Source organism: Meleagris gallopavo, chromosome 20, assembly GCF_000146605.3.
Source record: "Meleagris gallopavo isolate NT-WF06-2002-E0010 breed Aviagen turkey brand Nicholas breeding stock chromosome 20, Turkey_5.1, whole genome shotgun sequence".
Taxonomy (NCBI): Eukaryota; Metazoa; Chordata; class Aves; order Galliformes; family Phasianidae; genus Meleagris; species Meleagris gallopavo.
In genome coordinates this window covers 7,828,098-7,842,283 of record NC_015030.2, presented here as the reverse complement: position 1 = coordinate 7,842,283, position 14,186 = coordinate 7,828,098, and the positions used below count along the sequence as shown (strand labels likewise).

The following is a 14,186-nucleotide window of genomic DNA, read 5'->3' as shown; positions in this document are numbered from 1 at the left end:
AAAAAAAAGAATTTTCAGATTTTGTAAAATAAATGCAGTACTGAAAAATAATCTTGGTAAGATTTCAGTTCAAGTTGTAAATGACTGAAGTATAAACTGTTTGCATATCTTAGAGCATTGCAAGCACAAGCATCCTTCACACTGCTTACAGTACTCAACCAGTAATTTTCATCTCTAAAACCTTCAGTTTATGTTAATTTCACTACACATTTTAAAGAAAACATATTAATTAACCTCGGATTAGAAGACTAAAAAAACACTTTGAAAAGTATTCATCTGTATTTGGTTTTGACTGTGTATATACAGTCACCATGTACTTCAGTGATACACCATAAGGGTTCATTACTGGCATTCCTAAGTCTAGAGCTGCCTGCACTGAAATCCTGCTACAGTTAAAGACAATCCTCCTACTTCATCAAATTAACCATTAAAAATATTCTTCTAACTAAAGCAATCTGCAGCCTGCTTAAATAAATCAGGTTCAATATCCTTTACCACACTCAGCAACCTTCTGTCCTGTGACTGTCAAAGAAATACCTTTAATTTAGAGAGCCATCTTATAAGAGGGCAGTATCAGTACGCTCTTTAACAACGCAAAAAAATTTAACATTCTTCCCTATCTTAGTGAAATCACCTCGACACTTACTAATTTAAATTTCAGTAATTGGTTATCATTAACACTGAGGTATTTAGAAGTGAATGAGTTTTTCCAATTCACAGTAATTCATTTGGGTCAGGGAAGACAACACAAAAAAATGAACAGACTGTAAAAAAAACCAAAACACTTCTTAATATTGCATGAGAAATACCAAGATGGGATTGGGTTTCTTAGTTATACGTGTATACATATTTACATACATATATACAAAATACACCTGCACATATGTATATGAAACAATTCTGTGGGCTTCATTCATCCAACTTCGGATAGGTCAATCTTTTGATTTTATGTGATTAAAGCATGGGAAAAAAAAAAAATAGAGTAATATTGCAAAGTCAGTCATACACCATGGCAACTTTCCATTACAGCATAAAATACTGTTGACCTTAACTGGAGACTGGTGCTTCTCAGACTTGATTGAAAATAACGAAGAAAAAAAAAGCAGGGGCAGCCAACCCTTTCTGTTTTAGTTGAGCCTTTTTCTGTTCACTAACCTTAGCCTGTTGTTCAACTGCCTGTGCCTTTTCCTTCTCCACCCTGCCAAAGACACACAACCAGAAAGAAAGTTAGCACATAAATTCCAACCATCAAACTGGATTTCAACTCATCCAATTGAGTTGCTCTTAATAAGAACAAACAAAGTCTGAAGATCACTGAGAAATGGATTATGGTTTTAAAAGTATTTTGAAATAAGCTGCTGAAAGTGCATGCAACATTCCTGAAATATTCAGATGCTAAAATCATGCGACACCTTAGAAGAAACTATTCATCAAAACTAGAATTTATAAATACATCTGAGACTGCAAATATGATGTATGTAACATTCTATTATATTATTTTCAAGGGACTCAAAATGTTCCAACATTCAGTACAAAATATTGAAAATATTTCCTTTTAATTACTTGAATATTCTAAGACTGAATTTACCTTTACTTAAAAACACATATATACAATAATTTTGTGTTACAGAAGTATTTAAAAATACTATTTGAAGTCAAACAAAAAGTACTACCATAATAGCCTTTTAGTAATACAACATTGATGACTTCATAAAAATGGAATCATTTTAACAAATCTGTTAGATCTGCATAAATTAAGTTTTAGTATTAGCAAATAATTTAGTTTTACAATTTTGTTCTTCAGTATTACTAACAAAAGGCACAGAAATAAAAAGCAACGCAGATCAGCCTTAACTATCAAGTTTGTCCTCTCTACTGGGAACTTTTATTCAACATACACACAAAAATCAAAACTTTCAAAGAAAGCTTATTTGAGTTGGTTTACCTTTCAGCAAATGCCCTGATCTCCCATAACTCCAATTCCTCCTCTGCTACCCAACTTTCAATTATAACAGGGCCTGTTTGCTTGGGTGTTTCTGGCCTTTTTGGCCTTAGTGCACTTGATCGAAGTCCCTTCCTCTGGGGTGTTGGAGTTTCTTTAGAGAACAGTCAAAACATACACATTAAGCTCAATCATAAAAGAGAATTGAAGTGTAAACCAAAATTTAGTACCTTTTTTAGTCTTATTTTAGAAACTGGAATGCCTTTCAGCTTTAGTAAGTCAAGTCAGGTTTTTAAATGTATTATCTGTTTCACACAGGAGAATGAATAGTTCATGTCAAGCTATGTTTGCTCCTTTGATGGTGTGAATTCATAAAAAGGTCTAGTTACCTTAATTTCTGTAGAAGCTTACAGGGAAGGGGAAAAATGTACAAACAAACATACCTTTTGGAGCCTCTGGTACACCAATGGGACAAATAATTTTTCTTATACAGTACTCTGACCGGATTCCATATGGACCAACATCTCTTCGCTTAATTATTTCTGTTGTTGTAATTTCAGTTTCAGTAGTTTCTAAAACAAATTAGTCCCAACACGTTAAGAGCAGGAAAAAAAGGTTAAATCTCCAATCAACCCAATATACTCAAGGTAAAGTAAGAGCAACTACAGTGCAAACTGTTGGCTATTAAAAAAATACGTGTAAAACCAAATCAATATCAAGCCTTTAGAGAAAAAAATGGAATTAAAGTAACAGTCAAAATTAACAGCAAGAGCAGTTGCATTCAGAAACCCCAAAATGTAAAGAAATACCTGTACGTGTAGTTCCTCCCCCAGGTGGAGCTTTTGCAGCCATGTCATCCCATTTGAGACATGCCCACAGTAATCGCAACATAAGGCTCACTCCAGCCAGCGATCTTACTGTTTGAAGTCGGTACCTACCAAGAAAGTATTAAAGTAAATTTTAAAATGCATTTACATTACCTAACTAAACCAATGACACATTTCTCATTCTACCTGTACTGAACAATATATTTATTTTTAATAACAGCAAAATTTGTAACAGCTCCCATCTAGCCAGCTATACAAGAAGTTTTGATTTTGCTGCTCAAAGCGCTCTTTGAAATTCCAAGAAGGAAGTTCAAAATTAAAAAGGTAGGAGTAAATCAGGTTTGAACAACGAGGGCAGTACAGTTATCCAATCTTGTAAGTAAAATCACTGTTGTTTCAAAAACCCTGTATTTATTGTGAACAAGAGAAAAAATTTTCCACTTGGACTCAAGCTAGTGAAAAAGTCACTTCTGGGCACGAACACGTGCATCATCTTTATTTTTAAATCCAGTAAATTTTGTTCCATCCTAAACTTTTCCTCTAAAACATAACATATATACCTCCAAGTGATCCCAAAAGTTGGTCTCGGAGATGGATATGGCCAGATATCCAATGCAGGCTTTGCATTATAATTGAAATAGGGAACTTCTCTGATCCCTCCTCGTCTGGCTAGCTTTTTTAAGTCATCATTGGGTAAAACAAATATGCTTTTTTTACTGCTTTTGGTTACAAATTTTCTATATGATGGCAAGGCAGTTCCAGAACGTGTTTTTTGGGTTTTGTAAATTTCATTAACTTCACTTTGTCCTTCGTAGAATACTCTTTGCTGACAGTCATGGAAGTAACCAGTGTGCCTTCCGGGGTGGACAGAGAATCAGTCACTGTTGTTGTAACCACTGTTTTACGATGTTCTTGTACAGAAATGACATCAACATTACTGTGTGTAGCTGGAGTGGTAAGCTTAGTCACAGTGGTGGTGGTAGTTACAGTGGATATGGCACAGTTTTCTGTAGATGACACCACTGTTGTTTTCTCATCATTAGAAGCTAGAGTCTCTGCAACTTTAAACACAGTTTTGGATTCTGTAGAAACAGTTGATGTTGTGGTGGTCACTTCAGTAATAACAGTTTTTATTTTACTTTCTCCATTAACGTCTTCTACTTTGTATGTCTGTAGACCATTCTGATCAGCAAAGTCACTACTCAAGCTCGATTCCTCACATGACATTACAGGAGATGAAGCGACTTTCTTATCCTCAGTATGTTCGGTTTCCATAGATTCTGTTTCACTGCTAAGGTTATTTTCTTTACAGAAATCCGCTGTTGTGGAAGAAGCATCAAGAAAGGAAGATCTTTGTGGAGAAAGATGTTTTTCTTCAGTTTTCTGCACATACTTTGGGACTTCCTCTGATGTCTGAAGAGTCTTTTCAGTTTCAAATTCAGGTGAACTCTGCAGAGATGACTTAGGGTCCAGAGCATTTTTATCAACATTGTCCTCAGTTGTGATGTCACCATTCATGAATGGTTTTACTGAAGATTCCTTAGAAGTCAATGGTATCATTTCATGCTCTGGAAAGGATTTATTAATGTTATTAATTCTTGGTTCAATATCATCTCCTGTTGTCGCTTCATAGTTGACTTTAACTAAACTTTCATCATTTGATAGTACTTTAATATCATTGTCTTTTCCATTCATTTGAAATGTTGATTTATCTTTTTCTAAGTCCATTTCAGTTTCTTCATCTTTACTATTCTTTTTGTCAGTAACACTATTTAGATTTGTTTGATCAAGGTATTTGTTTATGGTATTTGTCTCTACCTTCAATTCCTGACCTTTCTTTTGACCATTAGCCTCAGTTAGATGAGAGCTCAGTAGTTTCTCATCAACTTTCACTCCATCCTCACGTTCCAAAGTTTGACTTCCAGGGTTTCTTTCAGAAATTAGCTCACTTTTAAGTGGTTCTATATCTTTACTAACTAATTTCTGGTGAAATACAATCTTGTTTTCAGATTTACTTTCAGTTTTTCTTGGAGTAATGTCTTTCTCCAGTTCACTTTCTTGACAGGACAGTGGTTCAAAATGGCTTTTTATTATACAATTCTTTTCTGGATCTCTGCTCTGCTGTTCAGAATTCCCTTCTGTATTTGTTTTTTCAGAAATAGCCGGAGCACCTTTTCTACAGCTGCTTTTACTTATCACTGGCTCTGAGTTTTCACATTCTCTCTGAGATACTCTGGTAATAGGTAGTTTTTGTTTCAAAGGCTTTTCATTCGTTTCCAAAACATCCCATTTGACTTCACCATCTGTACTTGTTTGTTTCAAGTCATCAACAAAGGAACTCTCACACACTCTAACATCTTCTCGTACTTGACTCTTATCAGCAGCCACAGGTTCAGAGTTGTTCCCTTTGCTATCATTCTGAATAGATCTTTCACTTTCAGAGGACTGAGGTGAGTCTTCACCCAGAAGTTGGCCTTCTCTTTTTGGCAGCCTATTTGTGGAAGGTAAAGAGAGCTCATCTAGCTTATCAGTTTTCATAGAAGAGATGCTGCTGATTGGCAAGCAATCCTGACCTGTATCTTCACTTTGGATTTTATCTGAAATATAGGTTTGATTTTGGGAAGATGTGTCCGATTGGCTTCCTTCCTTTACTTTTTTCATTTGTAGCTCATCTAAATTTTTCTGGGAGCTTAATGATTGAATGCCTCCATTTTTAGCACTAGCCTCCAGTTTCATCCTTTCTAGACGTTGTTTTTCTTCCAGTGTAAATTGTTTTATTCGTCTCTCAAGTAGTCCATCTAATTTTGATGATTTTACTTTCCTCTTGTAGCAAGTCCTTAAATGAAATCCCTCGCTGACGTTGATGATATCAAGTTTACAATGACTATCCTCATCTTTTACTGAGGATTCAGTTTTCACATCTATCTCCATAGGTTCTTCCTTGATGACTTTAAAATTTTCAGCATCGATTTCTTTTTCCTCTGTGAAGAAATAATTCTGAATCAATAAGTTCCTTTAATAATGAATACCAAAAGTGTGTTTTTGCATTAAAAACTAATAAATAAATGCACCTTATAACATATTAATAAATTTCAATAAAAAGAAAATTCTAACTTTAGACATTTCTACAAAAGATAATTAAAAAAAATACTTAACTGAGACATTATAGATGTCTCAACACAACTCATTAAGCAGTTTTTTAGTAGTTATTCACAAGGTCATATGCTTCTATACAGAGTATTGCAATGAATAGCTAGTTTTACAATGATTTATGTATATCACCTTTGTCTTTTGCATGACCTAAGTTTTCAGAATTTGTATCAACTTTTTCTTCATGTGACTTTTCTTCCTTCACTTGTACGTTCTCCGCTGCTTCTGACACGTTGCCTTTGTCCTTTGCTTGAAGATCATGAGAATCCTTCATTCTATCTTTCTCTGTTTTTACCTTTATTGGACCTTTTCTTTTATCCAAATTGCATTTTTCATCTTCGTTCTTTGCTGTTAACAGATTAAATGGTTTCAATTACTCAAAGGGCTTATTTTTTTAATAATCTGCTACATTTTAATGCCTATTCACACATCTGTCAATGCAGAAAAAAAGAGATACATATATGCACCCATGTATTAGATGTCTCTTTTTGCTTGTGATTTTGCTATGTATTTTCCTCAGTCTTTAATTTACATAATCTACCAATACCACAGAACTTCATACTTGTAGAAATTTAAGGTAGCTAAAAAATATCCATGAGAACTGAGTATATTAACAATGACTATAAACTATCAATTTTATAATTAACACAAATTATATAAATAAGTAACAAAAGGGAATACGTAAAAAATTAACAAAAAAATTCTAATTAATGCAGACACTTACTTGGCAGCAACTTTCTGTAATTTGCATTGGTATTTCCAGGCAATTTGGGCATAAACCTATGGACGTGTGTTTTACTGATCCAGCTCCAGCCACCATATCCTGTTACTCTATACTCCTCTCCTTTTTGTTTCCAAACCTGATGAATATTTTAAACATATTAATTTTAATCATGCTTTTTGCTGCACTGCTAATGTATGCATTCATTTAAAAACCTAAGGCGTCTTAAGTTAAAATTTTTAACTTTCTAATTTACAGAATTTTTGAAGCAAACTGAAGTGTATTTGTGAAATAACATACAAGCTAAATTTCAAGATGTGTCTGCTGGTAATTGAATCAATTAATCAGTTAATATTTTAAGACTTCAAAGAAAATAGAAAAAAAGTTAGACATCGATAGTTTCTGTATTTTGCATGTCCTTCATGCAAAATAAAACCTTACCTGATGTTTAACAGGGAATGTATATTTCACCCATGTAGCTTGCTGCATTGTTTCTTCTTCTTCTTGTTTTCTCTCTTTTTTTTTCACTTTCTCCTTTTCTTCCCTTTCTATTGCAGTCATTCTGCGTAATCTAGTACGTATAGGTTTAGGCAAATTTAAATATACTTAAGTACAGGATCTTACAAACAAATACAGTAAATCAAACAACTGTCTATACCACCCATTTCAATAATTTAAAATATCTGAAGTTAAGAGGAAAGGCTAATATCAGGTTATATGCATTAATTGCAACAGGAACACTACTTTTTTGCTTATTCCAATAATGCAGACATAGTTGTCTGCAGCTGTGTCTAAGAGTAGACACAGATGCAGTAATTAATAATTACTAGTTCCTCTAGAAATACAAAGTTTGAAAGTGTACATATATTTTTTCTTTATTTTTTACCTAGTATGCCCCAAGGATTCCCGCCAGATTGGCAACATGACAACAGGCTTAATTGCGCATTCCAATATAGCCAGAGCTAGTGCAAATTCTCTTGGTTTGCTGCACATCTGAACAGCCTTAATCCAGTTAGACCTAAATTGGAGACAAGATAAAAACATGAAACATATACATATAATGATACAGCATGATAAGTCGATGAACATAATAGGATAAAGCCTCCTATATTTTAATATTTAACTCAAATGTGCAATCTTCAGTCATTCATCACAAGACTCAAACTTATTATATTTCAATATACTGAAGCTTGGTCCTTGAAAATCACCAACTTGATAAAATAAAGGCTATTGCCCATTCATACTATTAGCAAAAACACAAGACAACATATCTTTACCTGTGAGAAGCCCAGTTAGGGTGAAGGAACGATGCCGGGATATTGTTTTCTAGCTGAATAATAGTTAGCCTTAAAGTGGATATGGTAAGAACCTTGGACCCATGTACAGACCCATTCCATTTGAACTCTCCAGCAGTAGTTAGACAGAATTTATGAGAGAGATGTCGTCTCTTGTCATGGTCTTCTCTGTGTTGGTGCTTATTCAATGCAAAGGAATTAGTGGCATACTGATTATGATAAACACGGTATTTCCCCTCTTGGCCTAATTTGAAATAATTGTTGATATTTCCTTTCATCACAATTTCCCTCTTTGTGTTCATTCGGGAGACTTCACCTTGAGAGTTGACCACCAGAACCTAGTTCAAGAAAGAATGATTTTAAAAGGTTACAATTTAATTGTTATAAGGCTTCAATTGCCTATATATAAATTAATAAAGATACCCAGCATTAATTTGTAAAAGCAAGTAACTGTTTATCATGTATTTGCACTCACTGCACAGAGAACTACAATATTCTCGAAAGCAACACTTGGAAAGAAAAAAAAAAAAAACCTCTTCAGCAAGTCAAGCAGGAACCTGTTTTGCTGCTCTGAATTATGTCTACTGATGGCTCTGGGAGAATAGCTTAACTGAACTATTCTGTGAAACACCTTCAGAGTAAATCACAGAAATCATATGTACCCAAGCAAATATTTTTGACTTGAAAACATGACATGGATAACTCCTCATAATGGAGTTCCAAATCTGAGAGCTTTCACTTCAGTCTGCACCAAGGAGTGCTACTATTTTTACGTGAACATAATCTGCCAGTACAGAATTTTTATGAATTGAAAACCTGGTTATTACCTAGCTACTCAAACAACAACCAAACACAAGCCACTAATAAGTTACAGTTTTGGCATAGCAGTTCTAAGAAATTTGAAGACAGAAGTGAGAGAAAATGTATATAACTTACTACTGGCCGTATAATAAACAATTCCATAGCTTGTGACCAGCACTTTAAAATCAAGTACGTGCACTGGGTCACTGTTACACCACAGTACAGATAGCAACTTATACTGCAAGAGCAAACAAAAAGGAGAAAAAAAAGCTTCCTGTGACACAATGTGTGGTTATTAGAACTTTCCTTCTAAAAGTATCTTCAAAATCACTTTTTTTTTTGAATTAAAAAAACATAAAACACACCAGTTTTCTGAAACAGTTTTCCTTCCCTCCTGAATTTTCCAAGAGTGCACAAACCTCTCTGTTTTCTTTATGTATCTTATTTGCTTCATGCGCTGCAGCAGCAACCTGCTGGCTTTTCATCTGGCACAACTTGCTATCTGGATTTCGTAATCTTGTGAGCATTCGTGTTGAACCTGGCGTCCCTTTTCCAGCGCCTGGAGAATCACTTCTTTCACCATTAGCTTTCTCTCCTGTCCAAGAAAAAAGGCTTTTAAAACGAACTTAAAAGCTGAAAGTTTTCTGTTGATGTATGGAAGTAAAAATAAAAGACAAATAACATGAAAATATATAGAAAGTTTTCCTTTTTAATTTTTTTTACCTATGTCCTCTGAAGTCTGCGATCCCCCCTCTGCATTTTCAGCATCATCAGGCATCTTAATGGAGTCATTCTGCCCAGAGCTGAGCTCACTACTGTTGCTGTTTTCAACATCTGTCTGTGGAGCTGCAGCAGACGCACTGCTGTTGCTAGGGATCATCTGACCAGTTTCTTCTACAAAAGAAGAACTTGATTTTTAGTTTTCCTCTTACATTGAATCAATGCAATTTTTTCTAGGTTTTTTTTTTAAATTGAAAAATTCAAAATGATGAACATCTTTTGCTGGACTGCAAAGAAACACCCGTAAGATATTATTTTCCTCCAGAGCACTGAATCCCTGGAAGTTTTTGTTGATGTTGTTCTGTTTCAAGTGGTTTCTATAGCTCTGAATTAAACCTTAAGCTTTCTAAAACTGAAACGTAAAACATATTACTTCGTGTATTTATTATTTGAAATTAAAATTGTTTTGTTTTTTTCTCTATATGCACATACACTGAACCCTTCACTGAGATTTTGGTTTGCTTTTAGAATGTAGATTTAATGAAATTTGGTCTGAAGCTTCCATGAGTCTCTCTTTTGATCATATCACGCTTTAACAAAGGATGACATTCTCAGTTCCCTTCCCATTTTCAATCCTATCCTTGATCATCTCCTCTTCTTCAGCGCATTGATTCCGAGGAGTCCCATCAATTTCAATTCCATTGGTACCACTTTATCTTCTCTTCTACAAACTTAAAATATCAGCTTCTCTCTTACAATCTGGTGCATCTACAAATTGCTTCAAGCTCCGTAAGAGTAATGAGTTCTCAGTCCTCAGTTGTCCTTGCTACCATCTCTCTGGAGCTGCACACATAACTGCCACTTCTCTTGTCTCTACAACACTGGGTCAAAAAACAACAAGATTTCTCTATTTCTGGAACCCTTTCAAAAGATCAGGGATCCCATTAAGAAGACAACAGACCAAAACCTTCCATCTGTGAAACATTCACAGCAAGCAAAAAGGTCTTAAGATAAATATTCTTAGATTCTTGGAAGAGCCCTAACCCAAACACATCTTGATTTCTGGCACTGCCACATGGGTAGCTGACATTATTTGACCCATTTCCCTCTTAGTATGGGAAAAATGGAATAATTTTGTGCTTGCTGTTTGAAAGAGAGAAGAAACATCCAAACTAGACTCAAAAGACCCACATTACATTTAGCAATGACTCTGACATAGTTTTGTTTAGGTTTTTCATTTTAATCTTATTTTCTTGTCTTTAAGGCTGGCTGCTTTACTGACAACAGTTCAGTATCCCTCCTCTCTCTGAAATAATGGTCTCAAACTGAAACTTCCTAATAGGAACACACGCATCATTATAAATATAGTAAATAGACTGCAGGAAAAACTTTTCATCCACACTTTCCTAAAGACAAAGCTCACTAATTTAGAAATAGCAGCCAGCAGCTGGAAGAAGAAATGTATTTCTATGAAGGTATCTCAATATAATTTTTTTAAAAGGAAGCAGTTTGTTACAAAGTTGAGATGTATTCATATGAAGAAGTTCAAGAGTTATTCACTTGGGTACAGATTGCAAATATTTCAGATGGAGAGAAAATGTTTACTACTACACTATTTCAAACAAACTGTCTACATTACACATTTCAGTATTTCTTTATTTATAGCAACTGAAAATACATTAAAGTTGCTTAGAGTAACTTCTAGTTACACAGTAAGTTTAAGAGAATATCACTCTAAAAGAATACTCTGATAACTCACATTACAAATTGTGATCAAATTGTGTTTGTTACTAAATCTAAAGCTCTTTTCTAAACACAATGTTATTACTTTACGACTATTGACAAACATTGACACATCTAAAATACAGAAGCTTCTGTGCATGTAAGTCTTAAATCTGTTTAGAATTCCCGTCAATCATGACAATTTTTATCCTGAAATCTCAGTGCAACAGTTTACTCATGTGAATGAAATTATTTTATTAGTAATTGATATAGTAAATGAGAGGTTAAAATAATAAGAGCTATTAGCAAATTAGAACTTGAAATAAACTTTGATAGGATACTAACAACCATTATGGATCACTGTGCAAAAACAAAATATAAAGAAAATAGAACATAAAAAGCTTAGCCATAGTCATCTTTGGAAGGCATGGAAACAAACGCTAATGTCATGGAGGACCACAAATTTCCAGCACTGATTGCAAGAAAATTAACTTTGAAATGTTAATGACAACGTAGCAGTAAAGGATGGCACTGCAAGCAAACAGCATGAGTGATATACGCTGTGAATGGTTTTAGTGGACAAACCAGATAGAAAAACTGAACAGATTACCCAAATTACAGAGGCATCAGTAATAGTGCCTTCTGTACCTGAGAGTTCCTGATGGAGCTCTGATGCCACCTTCTTCTCTGCCACGTTGTTGCTATCAGGGGTTTCTGAATGACACCCCATTGCGTTCTTCCCTTCAGAGCAACTATTCTCTCCTGCAGAAGGATTTGTGTTGTTGTCGTCAGTGCTCGATGTCAGAGAGTTACTTTTATCCCCAATGACTGTTGCCTCTATAGTAAAATGCACAACAAAACTTTAGGGATATTCTTTAGTATGTCTTAGGTTGTCATTTGGGGTCACTCACAGAAAGCAGCTTTATTAATTCTGTCCAACTATTTCACGTTGTTGAGATTTCTTATTCCCGTCCTCCCCCCTTCTGTCTCCTGCTATTGGAAAGTCTTGCCTGAAACTACTTAGTTCAGATGAGGAAAACAATGTTAAAAAAATGCTGAAATACTGCTTACTACAGATGTTGATCACATTCTTTCAATGCCACCTGTGCCTCAAGCTAAAGTATCGTGAAATTACTTAATAAAAGAAATAATTATAATATACAACCACAAATAAATCAACAAATATTGCTTAAAAATAAAGAATCAGACAACACACTAGCTTGGGAAATGTGAGGACCTTAACTAAACCATCTCTTTACATAACTGTAGTTGTTAAAGCACAATCATGGTTCCTTTACCTTCATTTTTCACTTTTTCCATAGCTTGCTCAGTGGATGTGTCCTCAGTCTTATCTTGATCTCCAGATTCTTTCTTGCCTTTCTCACCATCTGTCTGGTCATTCTCAGCATCACTTTTGGCTTTTTCTGCCTCGTCTGCTGGTGTGTTTCTGTCTTCCTCTACCTCTCCTCTTCTTGCTCTGATAGCATCCAAAATTTCATCTACAATAAAATGCATGTCATCAATACACGCTAAGCAGCACCTGCAGAGCTTATGAGCAGAAAAGAGCATGGCATAGATAGTTTCCTTTCATTTATGGACAAAAAGCAACATCCAACTTTTATCACATTTTCTTTCTTAGAAGAAACAATTCTGAAGGTCTAATAATGATCGATTTCTCAAATTATGCATTTATATAGTGATGACAAATCCATTTTTAAAGCAGAATATCAAACTTTCATGGCCTCCCCCAGAGCCTCCACAGGTTTACACAGGTATTCATTGTTTCAAGGCACATTAACTAACCTCTAGCAGGGAACTGCAAGGGAGACAGCATTCCTTCATATATAATATTGGAGCAAATATTTGAGCTTGAAGATTTCTACTACTCCAACTCCTATTGAGTTGATAAATGTTTATGAAGACAGAGATTGAGTGAGCAAGAGAGAATAACAGTAAATTAATAAATAATTGTCAGCCCAGCTCCAACACACGAAGTGATCACAATCTGGTACCCCCTAAGCAAATCAGAAATTTGAATTATTCAGGACATCCTGGAACACACGATACAAAGGCCTAAGTCATCACTACACAGCCATGCTGGTACACCTGCACAGTGGTTCTCCAAAGCTCTTTACTCACAATCCAACTGTGGCTAGCAGGAACAATATTAATGCAAGTACAGACCTAGCTTCAAGCATTAATGATACATTTATAGAGGAGAATGTAAAATAATTTCCTGCCTGAATATATTCATTCATTTAGTTGTACACTTCCCAAACAAATCCAGCTAAGAAAATACTTAACATTTTGCTACAGAACACTTCCTTTAGGTCAGTCACTTTCACTGTAAAATGAATGTTCAAAATCCATGCTAAATCAGAACGAAGGACATGAGGACATGCAGTTTGATGCAAACAAGCTATCAGATATAAACAACAGTTAAACTGTTAAAAAAAAAAAAAGGACATTGAACCAAAAAAGTTCTGACAAGTTGATGTAAAAATCTTTTTCTCCCTGTAAATTCAGAAATGGACTGGTTTTTTGAATACAAGAATTTTAATAACACATTGAAAAGAACTGGTATTATCAGTTTGGCTCAATAAACATTTTACAATAAAATAAGTATAAGCTAGAATTTGATTCAAAGTGCAATATTTATTCCCATTAGACAGAATATGCTTACCATTCGCTGCAGAAAGGAAAGACTTGTTGGTGCCCCTGGCTTTGTTAGTAAGGTCTTCTGTTACATCCATGTGCCGATGAACTTCTTCACGCATTTCTTCCAGAGTTTTGCATAGGTCAGCTTCCCAGTAATCTTTGTCTAGGCATTCAATTAACTCTGCCAGCTGAATCTTTGTGCTATAGTACCAGACTTTCTTATCTTTCTCACTTTCTGAATCTTCCTCTCTACAAGAGTGTTTTAAAAATAATAATATTAAAATATCTGGAGAGATGACAAAAATGATTATCACCCTACTTTCTTTTTTTTGAAGAGAAATATTAAATGT

General features: G+C 34.7%; 1 protein-coding gene across 1 annotated transcript in view; it reads right to left on the bottom strand.

The window, feature by feature from the left end:
- Nucleotides 1–14,186, bottom strand: part of BPTF (bromodomain PHD finger transcription factor) — a 45,562-nt gene that overhangs the window by 16,883 nt on the left and 14,493 nt on the right. Inside the window, 16 exon segments of the mRNA XM_019621615.1 lie at nt 1,156–1,198; nt 1,946–2,096; nt 2,386–2,514; nt 2,752–2,876; nt 3,330–3,543; nt 3,546–5,750; nt 6,052–6,267; nt 6,644–6,779; nt 7,082–7,211; nt 7,527–7,658; nt 7,918–8,273; nt 9,156–9,331; nt 9,460–9,630; nt 11,827–12,015; nt 12,477–12,677; nt 13,862–14,085. Of these exon segments, the coding sequence (XP_019477160.1) occupies nt 1,156–1,198; nt 1,946–2,096; nt 2,386–2,514; nt 2,752–2,876; nt 3,330–3,543; nt 3,546–5,750; nt 6,052–6,267; nt 6,644–6,779; nt 7,082–7,211; nt 7,527–7,658; nt 7,918–8,273; nt 9,156–9,331; nt 9,460–9,630; nt 11,827–12,015; nt 12,477–12,677; nt 13,862–14,085 (4,798 nt within the window).